Below are 11,167 nucleotides of genomic sequence, written 5' to 3'. Positions count from 1 at the left end.
ACAAAAGTTTTCGACGGTTAAAAACGAAAAATCACGATTTAACGGTTATTTTAACTCCGATTTTGATGATTTTTTACAACTACACTCCTTGACCCTATATGAATACAAGTAATGAATTCGATCTTCAATTTAAAATATTTACACTAGTGGATACCACAAAATCTTATGTTATACTTAATAAAAGTATGAATAAACTATTAAGTATTAGTGAATCTATTGTTTTGATGGGATACTCATTCTACGAAACTAGTTTCAAAGATTCAACCGTCAAACATGTTTCTATATACTTCGAGATCGTATACGTCAAAAATTACAAAAAACAAACATTCAGAGATCAATTAACGGGACAAAACTTTTCGACGGTTATAAAAAGAAAAATCATGATTTAACGGTCATTTTAACTCTGATTTTGATGATTTTTTGCAGCTACACTCCTTGACCTTATATGAATACAATGATTGAATTCGATCTTCAATTTAAAATATTTACACTAGTGGATACCACAAAATCTTATATTATACTTAATAAAAGTATGAATAAACTATTAAGTATTAGTGAATCTATTGTTTTGATGGGATACTCATTCTACGAAACTAGTTTCAATGATCCAACCGTCAAACATGTTTATATATACTTCAAGATCGCATACGCCAAAAATTGAAAAAAACAAACATTCAAAGATCAAGTAACGGGACAAAACATTTCGACGGTTATAAACGAAAAAGCACGATTTAACGGTCATTTTAACTCCGATTTTGATGATTTTTTACAAATACACTCCTTGACCCTATATGAATACAATGATTGAATTCGATCTTCAATTTAAAATATTTACACTAGTGGATACCACAAAATCTTATGTTATACTTAATAAAAGTATGAATCAACTCTTAAGTATTAGTGAATCTATTGTTTTGATGGGATACTCATTCTACGAAACTAGTTTCAATGATCCAACCGTCAAACATATTTTTTATATATTTCGAGATCGAATACGCCAAAAATTGCAAAAAACAAACATTCAGAGAGCAAGTAACGGGACAAAACTTTTCGACGGTTATAAACGAAAATTCACGATTTAACGGTTAATTTAACTCCGATTTTGATGATTTTTTACAACTACACTCCTTGACCTTATATGAATACAATGATTGAATTCGATCTTCAATTTAAAATATTTACACTAGTGGATACCACAAAATCTTATATTATACTTAATAAAAGTATGAATAAACTATTAAGTATTAGTGAATCTATTGTTTTGATGGGATACTCATTCTACGAAACTAGTTTCAAAGATCCAACCGTCAAACATGTTTGTATATACTTCGAGATCGCATACGTCAAAAATTACAAAAAACAAACATTCAGAGATCAATTAACAGGACAAAACTTTTCGACGGTTATAAACGAAAAATCACGATTTAACGGTTAATTTAACTCCGATTTTGATGATTTTTTACAACTACACTCCTTGACCTTATATGAATAGAATGATTGAATTCGATCTTCAATTTAAAATATTTACACTAGATACCACAAAATCTTATGTTTATACTTAATAAAAGTATGGTATAGTACTATTGTTTTATTTTTTTTCATAATTATTTTGGTAAACTTCTCATAATTTGAATGATTTTTAATGTTTGGTTTTTCTATGCTTAGTTTATGCAGAAGATAGTTATGACGTGGAAAACCTTATTGAAAACATCATCAACATAACTCTTGAAGGCAATAGATCAAGCCAAAGTTCCAATGCAATTTCATGATGATCGATGTAAATCGAGGATTTTGTAAATTGAGGTTTAAACTTTTGAGAAAGATTTCACAACCTTGAAAACAAAAACTGTTTCATTTTGCATATCCTTGCACATTTAAAATTTGTAATAGATTAGTAGTGTATGTATTATTTTTTTATTAGGCTCTTATTTTCAAGTGTAGATGTAGTACTTAAACGACAAATGTGTTTTAATATTTTGAAGTAATATTTATGTGGCAATGTGTGGTATGTGCAAATTTAAGAAAAAAAATATATTTTTCTTAACGGGTCATAACGGGTCGGGTCACTTTACCCATTGGGTAAAGTGACACGACCTGTTAAGGACCCGTTAAGATAACGGGTGTGACACGACACGACCCGTTAAGATAACAGGTGTTACACGAAAACGACATGAACACGACTGACACGACCCGTTTGCCAGGCCTACTACATAGACTGATTTTCTGGATACATACATAAACTTACGTATACACGTTTTTAACTTAGAAGTAATTTTTATACCCTGATTTGAGAGAGGACCTACAAAGCAGATAGTACATATATATGGCAGAGTAATTAACACTGTGATGTAAGATTGCACTGCGATAGATTGAGTTTGATATCAACCATAGATGACTAATATTGATACACTCGCTTCAAATATAAGTAGGTGCAAACTTGGGAAATTGTTTAACATATTAACCATAAATATATGCAAACAAAGCAACAGTCTCTTGCATGCTTTTGATGCAAACAAGATACAATATATTTGCAGCAAGAGCTAGATTACAAGTAAGGGATAATGACATAGCTGTTTGGGTTAAAACTGGAACTTTAGGCTCAAAAGGAAGTTAGCCCAGATGAAGGTCTAGAAGGAAGAAAACCCAAGGCCCAGCCGAAGCCTAGAAGAAGGAAGAAGCCATTTTCCCGACTAAGTGCAGATCACTTGAGCCACTTGCTTACCTACCTAGAAGTCAAGTGGTGTAGACTAGCCAGCTAATTAGCCCAAAAGTACTTTACAATGACAGTACAAGTAAAAAGCTGATGAGTCACTACCCTTCAGCTACATTCGGGCAAGATTGATGCTGCAGGCAGCCAAGCCAAATCATCTATAAAAAGGGGTAGATGCACAAGGATTATGGACACTTAATCAAACAAACAAATACACAAACTCTGCTCAAGCTAGATTTGCATACGAAGCTGTAGTCAGCACCAAGCCTTCATCCTTTTCGGATCAACCTTCACCAAGAACCTTTGTAAAAGCTCTGCTACCCTGTCTGAATCTTGTTGTAGTATCGATTCCCTCCTGTAAACTCATCTCCCAATCTCCCATTCTAGCACTCAAACCCTTTGTAAATCACAAAAAGAGGAAGTTGCAAGACGATCAGCCTTGCCCGACCATCTTTGGTATGTCTTTTCATTCATAAATCTAGTAATATGATGTATACTTCCATCTGTATCCAAGTTATTTCTAGCAAGTTTACGATTGAAAGGCTTTTTGGTTCTTGAATCTGGTCGGTTCAATGGTGCCCAACCATGTAAAAGTAAAGTTGGAATCCACACTCATAGCTTGACCAGATCTAAGTTCTACCCTTTCGGGCATACAAGATTGATCAATAAAAAGTCCTTGGTCTCAAGGCATAAAAAAGAACTTCATGTGGACTTAACTCATCCACGACAGTCCTTGATAACAAGAAGTCCGATGTTACTTGGGGCGCAAGTAATCAGCCTATTTCTTAGTTGTACTTCTGTTATATTATGATTACCATAGAACGCTTGAGTATAGAATTAATTCTGATGGGAAGCCTCAAGGCCTATACTTAAGGCCCTACAAAGGCACCTATCTGGGTTCATTCTGCTCTTCGGGCTCTGGTGATTAAAGTATAATAGTTGTTTTACTTCTGCAACAATGAAACAACCACTATATGTTCAAGTACTTGGTTAGCTTTGATTGCGAGCCTCAAGGCCTACACCTAAGGCCTCACAAAGGCACATTTCATAGCTAACTTGGTCTCTCGGGCATATACAATTAAACTAAACACCTGTTTTACATCTGTCATGCTACAGATGGCAGTGGCACGCCTGAACACTTAAAGTTAATTTTGATTGTGAGCATCAAGACCTACACCTAAGGCCTCACAAAGGCACCTTTCAGAATTAACTATGTCCTTCACTTACAGCCCGTCAATAAGCAGAAGCCTAACAGACAATATCAACCGGCGCCAACCTCTTGGGGAGCTGTGTGCTCGTCGGCCAGGAAACGCCACCATCGGATATTCCTCCAAACGAACATAGTTTTGGCACGCCCGGTGGGATTTCTTGATCAAATCTTACTTGCCAAAGAAATATGTCGAAAATACCTGAAGACTTGCAAACTACCTTGTTGCAAATGTTGCCAAGATTGGAAAACGCTTCCACATGCGTCAGAAGGAAAGCACACCTGGTGATGAGACTAACTATTCCCATATCTTTACCTCTACTTGGGGGAAAAGATGATGGGGAAAAAGAAAGAAAAAAGCTTGAGGCCAGCCAGCCAGATGAAGAAATGACCTTGGTTGAAGCAATGGTGGACAAGCATCCAGATCCCTTTTCAGAGGCCCTAGTGAATATGATTAATTTAGCATGGGCCGAGAAGGGGAAACGAAAAGTTACAAGGGAGACAGAAGAAGAAAGGCTGGCTGACAAACCCACAAAAGGGGTAATCAAATTGCTCGAACATCCAAAAGCAGCCATAATCAAAGGGATGGTTCTGTGCAGTAGATGCCAATGCGAGTGTGAACTCGAAATGCCGCCAGCAGGAGTCCTCATTGATTATGAGTTGATCAGGAGGAAAGAAAAAGAAGAAAGAAAATAAGCCCGCTAGATAGCTAGGCGGACAGCAGGAAGAGAGACTTCCCGAAGTGTTTTTCAGCGGTTGGGAGGGGATTCCCAACCTAAAGCTTTATCAAAAGTGTTTCGAAATCATGAAGCTTCTGAGGAAGCAGAAGACAAGGAGGCCAAAGGTCCAAAAGGGAGGGAGATATGGCATCCTTAATATGGCCATACAGGAAGAGAAGTCAAAAGGAATAATAAGATAACAAATCCTGTCAAAAAAGATAATCCTGCCCGTCTCGGGCGAAAATGGTACGTGGTCGGAAAAAATGGATAACCCGCCAAACAAATGGGAGCCTCCATGATTAGAAGGGTTCAAAGGCAGCACAAAGCCTACATGAATTCTTTAAAGATTCCCACGATGCCTGAAACCTCCAAGAATCAAAAGTTTGAAAAAACATCTGGGGGAAGTAGTCAGATCCACACATGAATTCTTTAAAGATTCCCACGATGCCTGAAACCTCAAAGAATCAAAAGTTTGAAAAAACATCTGGGGGAAGTAGTCAGATCCACTGGAGGAATAAAAAAGAGGTAGAGATGGCTAATAACAAAACAGAAGGCGAAGGAAACCATGTACCACAAAGCCTACACCCTGGGAAGTACATGATCTTGAGAAGAGCTCAAGAAGATATGATAATGATGCCAACTCCCGGATAGAGGACAAAACTTATTTGTTTTGGAACTGTTTCGCCCGAAAAGAGATTCCCTTCTATATCATTGGTGGATCCTTTTGGCAAAGGGCCAAAGCAAATACCAGATTTGGGCATAAATCAACTGAAGGGGGCACCAAAACCATTACTCCTAGATGATGCGATGGCCTGGTTAGATGAGTTTATGGGCCAAATCGGGAGCAAGAAAGAAGACTTTCCAGAGCCTAGCAATTTTCATATCAACATGAAGTATGTGTTATCCGCCATGTTTGGTGCCGAGCATGTTCAGCCCACCACTATGGAAGGTGACTATTTGACAGTAGAGCCAATGATGGCCCATGTCAGTGTTGAAGTCGCTGGAGAGGGAGAGTTGGGGAAAGTTGAATCATCCGAGACATCCAAGGATGGTCCATTAAGGATTTATACAGATAAAATGGTGTTCAGCCGCCCAAACATGTTGCTAGCCAATCATCTTAAGCCAATATATGTTGCAGCTCATTTGGAGGGGGTGCCATTCAAAAGGGTTTTGATTGATGGTGGAGCGGCTGTTAACGTAATACTAGCCAAGCAAATGAAGAAGATGGAGAGAGGTGTAGAAGATCTCATTCCCACGGACCTCACGGTTTCGAGTTTCTCAGGCGCTATCACCAAAACTCATGGGATATTGCCCTTAGAAGTGGACTTGGGGTCTAAACAAATCATGCTGGCGTTCTTTGTGGTGGATTGCACTTCCACTTATGGAGCATTACTCGGAAGGGACTGGATCCATCAAAGTCTCGCCATACCATCCACTCTACATCAGCAAGTTGTTGTTTACCACATCAGCAAGTTGTTGTTTACCATAAGACAGAGGCGGATGGACCAGGCTTTTGGGAGATGGTAGAGGCCGAATCACAGCCATTTCTCCCTACCGCCAATGTTGCGGAGGCAAGTTTCTACAATCCCAATGTAGGAATTCTGCAATGTTCAGGAGCAGATAAGAACGGCCGTCCTACCAAGGTAATGGCCCAAAAGCTCTTAGAACAAGGAATGCTCCTCACTAGAGAGGAATGAGATAGACTCTGCATCGTCCTAACATCCCAATACCATCAATGACAAAACAAAAGAGAAAGGATCAGGTAATGGCAGTCAGGTCCCTAATCAAAAGACTGTTGGTGTATGGGAGAGGAAGAAAGTAAGAAAATGAGCTCTTAGGAAAAGAAAAGCAGGAATGGCAGCTAGGAACTCCGACCAGCCAGGATAAAAGCAGAGAAGAGCTTTGCGAAGAAGAATTGGATACGGCCATACGAATGGTCGAGTGTATATATGACTTGGATGGGCCAGACGACTTGCTCAAAAACTCGGAGTTAGTTGAGTTTTTGTGCGCAGAGCCTGACAAGCCACCACTAGAAGTTTAGGATCCTTTGGAAGTCATTGACTTGGGGGCAGAAGGAGATCCAAGACCTATACAAATCAGTGGCTTGTTAAAGACTAAGGATCGGGCAAAGATTGTTTGTCTTCTGCAAGAATTTAAAGATTGTTTTGCTTGGCATTATATTGAGATGCCAGGTTTAGATTCAACCTTGGTGGAACATAGGATGCCCATCAAGGAGGGATATAAACCTGTTAAACCAGTGCCACGAAGGATGTCAAAAGAAATGGAAGAGAAGGTCAAAGAAGAAATTGAAAGGCTAGTAAAAGCTGGATTTATTAGACCTGCTAAATATGTGGAATGGTTGGCCAACATTGTGCCCGTTTTAAAAGCCATAACAAAAGCAGTACGACGTTGTGTTGATTACAGAAATATTAATGGCGCTACACCAAAAAATGAATATCCCATGCCCATGGCTGATTTATCCATAGATGCAGTGGCAAAACACAGAGTCTTATCTTTTATGGATGGAAATGCCAGGTATAATCAGATAAAGATGGCCCAAGAAGATATACACAAAACAGCTTTTAGGTGTCCCGGGCATGTAGGGGCATATGAATACCTAGTCATGCCATTCGGGCTCAAGAATGCTGGTGCAACCTATCAAAGGGCAATGAATGCCATCTTTCATGATTTGATTGGCCATAACATGGAGGTGTACATCGATGACATCGTGGTAAAATCTAAAATAGAAGAGCAGCATCTGACAGACCTCAGACAAGCTTTGACAAGGATGAGGATCCATAAACTAAAAATGAATCCAAAGAAGTCCGCGTTTGGAGTGGGAGCGGGCAACTTCTTAGGATTCCTGGTTCATCAAAGAGGTGTAGAAGTGGACAAGAACAAGTCTCGGGTAATAATGGAGTCACCTTCGCCCACCAACAAAGTGCAACTTTAGAGACTACTAGGCAAAATTAATTTCTTAAGGAGATTCATTGCCAATTTAGCGAGCAAGATCCAGCCGCTGACTCCTCTGCTGAAACTAAAGGATAAAGACAATTTTGAATGGGGACCACCATACCAAAAGGCTTTTGACAACATCAAAGCCTATTTGACTTCTCCACCAGTGTTGGTACCACCTCAAAGGGGAAAACCCTTAAAGTTATATATCTCTGCTTCAGAAAAATCAATCGGGAGTTTACTAGCCCAAAATAATGAAGGCGGGAAAGAACAGGCGGTGTACTACCTCAGTAGAATTCTGACTGAGGTAGAAACAAGATACTCCCCAATAGAAAGATTGTGCCTAGCTCTGTATTTCACCGTTAGTAAGTTGAGGCATTACATGTTACCTTGTCATGTGCACATCATTGCCAAAACAGATGTGATAAATTATATGTTGTCAAAACCAATGCTAACAGGAAGGATTGGGAAGTGGATTATAGCATTATCAGAGTTCAGCTTTTAATATGTACCCCAAAGGGCGGTCAAGGGCCAAGCAATTGCCGACTTCTTAACAGAGCATCAAGAGTCTCAAGATGAGATTATCAATATCCAGAGGACCCTGGAGGTGACTAGTGTTTGGATCCCACCAGACAAGGGCATTTTGGGCAAAGAAGAGTGGGTCCAACAAGAAATAAAAAGAGTAACTGGCTTATGGATTACTCCTTGGAGGCTATATTTTGATGGTTCTTGCACTCAGAATGCTTCTGGAGCTGGGATGGTCATCATAAATCCTCAAGGGGTTCACCATTATTACTCATTCCTCCTAGATTACCAAGGGAACACCAACAATCAGGCAGAATATGAAGCTTTGATAATTGGCTTGGAAATCTTGATAGATCTGAGGGCAATGGAGGTAGAGGTGTTTGGTGATTCAGAGTTAGTAATAAACCAGCTAAATGGAGAATACAAGTGCAGACATATCACCATGGCTGGGTATTATTTGGCGACCACGCAATTATTGAGCTACTGGGATTCGAATATATCAGTTAATCATGTCCCCAGGTGATCCAATCTGGCGGCCAACAAGATGGCACAAGTAGCCTCAGGAGTACCAATCTAGGAAAGGAAATATGGAGTAGATGTTGAGGTTCAAAAAAGAAATCTTCCTTTTATCCTAGAAAGGGGATTCAGTCTAGATGTAATGGTTCTAGAAACTGAGATGGAAGACTGGAGATTGCCTATCATTCATCATTTGAAAGATCCTTCTTCACCCACAAGCAAGAAGAATAGACAGCAAGCAACTAAGTATGTCTTATGGGCGGAAAACCTGTTGAGGAAAACTCCAGATGGGCTACTATTGAAATGCCTAGGTTAAGAGGAATCTATGAGAGTAATGGCCGAAGTACATGAAGGAATATGTGGGGCATATCAAGCTGGAACGAAGATGAAGTGGTTGCTTAGGAGGTATGGGTATTTCTAGCCCGACGTAGAAAAAGATTGCAAGTCCTATGCTCGAGGCTGTGAAGAATGTCAAAGGCATGGACCCTTCCAACATGTGCCTTCAGTACCTTTAAATCCAGTGGTCAAGTCTTGGCCCTTCAGAGGGTGGGCAATGGACTTCATCGGGCAGATTTATCCAACTTCTAGCAAGGGGCATACTTTCATAATTATGGCAACGGATTACTTCACCAAATGGGTAGAAGCTTAGGCCGTAAAGACCATAACCTCAGCTGCAGTCAAGAAATTTATTGAGACCAAGATTTTGCACAGGTTTGGGGTGTCCGAAACTATAGTCACGGATCGTGGGCCATCTTTTATTTCAAAAGAAGTTGAAGAATTTGCAAACAAATACAAAATAAAGATGATCGAGTCCAGTCCTTCCTACCCTCAGTGAAATGGCCAAGAAGAGGCCAGCAACAAGATTTTGATAAACATTATCAAGAGAATGGTGACAGATAGTCTGGAAAAGTGGCATGAAAAGCTAGAGAATACTTTGTGGGCATACCGAACCTCTAAGAGGGCAAGAACGGGGACAACTCCTTATGCTTTGACTTTCGGGCAAGATGTGGTTCTTCCTATGGAAATCAATGTAAGTTCTGTCAGAATTCAAAATCAAAGTTCTGTCAGAATTCAAAATCAATTTGGGTTACACAGTGAAGAATACATAGAAGCCATGTGTCAAGGGATTGAAGACTTAGATGTAGCTCAAATTGAGGCATTGAACCAGATTCAGGAAGGGGAAATGGCTATTGCCCGAGCTTATAACAAAAAGGTAAAGCTGAAGTCTTTCAAGGAAGGAGATTTAGTATGGAAGGCGGTCCTCCCTCTAGAATCTTAGCTTAGGGGCTTTGGGAAATGGAGCCCGACTTGGGAAGGTCATTTCATTGTTAGTCAAGTATTAGACAAGGGAGGATACTACTTGGCAGACGTCGAAGGAAATTGGCAGAAACATCCCATCAATGTCAAATTCTTAAAAAGGTACTGTCCTACATTATGGGATGTTAGGGATTGTTATATTGAAGAAGATGTAGGATAAAGCAGGCTATGGAGTGCCGGAGCGCAGTGTTTGTTCATCAACCATTCAAGAAAACAGAAAGATAAAAGTTGTTAAAATGATATTTTATTCATTTCCACAAATTGGTGAAATTTACATCAGATTCAGCTTCAATATGCTATGCTTGACTCCTTCTAGTTGCAGTGGTGTCTCGACTAGTTTTCTAATGTCTTCATGGACAAAACTCGATCAGGTGATCAGGTTGTGTGGCCAAGATGAGCCTGGTAGAGGACCCTCAATGCGAACTACCAGGTATGATGGTGAAGTCCGACTTATCGGGGCAACTATCAGGATGGTGATCCTTCGACCAAACTTGTAAAAGTTCAAACAAGCTCAGAGTGAGGAAACCTTCTGACTAAAGGTGTTGGGGATAGCGGGGTGTTTGACCAAAGGTGTTGGAGATAGTAGTTATTTGAAGAAAATCCTTTTTCTCACGTTTTAGGAAACTCCACGTGAGTCCTAAGGAACCCATTTCCCTAGTTTTAGAAGCAAAAACAAAAACGCCCGAGGGAGATGAAGGGGAAGGTTGAAGATGATCTGTTGGGTCGGCATAAGAAACTTTTGGCTTAAGTTATTTGTTCAAAATTGAAGATTGGAGCCGGAATTTATAAGAACATCAGAAGATAGCTCAAAGGTCGTGGGAAGAGCAAGAAACGCGAGACTACATTAATCCCGTCCAGAAGACACAAGTTCCGAGAGAAAGCGTACATGCGCATGCGACTATTCAATCAATATTGGCGCCTAGAAAACCAGCCTAAATATTAATTGAATGGGGCAATGTTTGGGTTAAAACTGGAACTTTGGGCTCAAAAGGAAGTTAGCCCAGAGGAAGGTCTAGAAGGAAGAAAACCTAAGGCCCAGCCGAAGCCTAGAAGAAGGAATAAGCCCTTTTCCCGACTAAGTGCAGATCACTTGAGCCACTTGCTTACCTACCTAGAAGTCAAGTGGTGTAGACTAGCCAACTAATCAGCCCAAAAGAACTTTACAATGGTAGTACAAGTAAAAAGCTGATGAGTCACTACCCTTCAGCTGCATTCGAG

The 11,167-nt window shown here is 39.9% G+C and overlaps 1 protein-coding gene across 1 annotated transcript; it reads left to right on the top strand.

The window, feature by feature from the left end:
• The first annotated feature begins 9,518 nt into the window (after positions 1 to 9,518).
• On the top strand, positions 9,519 to 9,911 carry LOC139193383 (uncharacterized). Its single transcript, XM_070816383.1, has one exon. The coding sequence runs from the start codon at positions 9,519 to 9,521 to the stop codon at positions 9,909 to 9,911; it is 393 nt and encodes a 130-aa protein (XP_070672484.1).
• Positions 9,912 to 11,167: the final 1,256 nt, after the last annotated feature.

This window comes from Malus domestica, chromosome 17, assembly GCF_042453785.1.
Source record: "Malus domestica chromosome 17, GDT2T_hap1".
NCBI classification, from domain to species: Eukaryota; Viridiplantae; Streptophyta; class Magnoliopsida; order Rosales; family Rosaceae; genus Malus; species Malus domestica.
The sequence above is the reverse complement of the archived record's forward strand: the minus strand, read 5'-3'. Positions and strand labels throughout refer to the sequence as shown.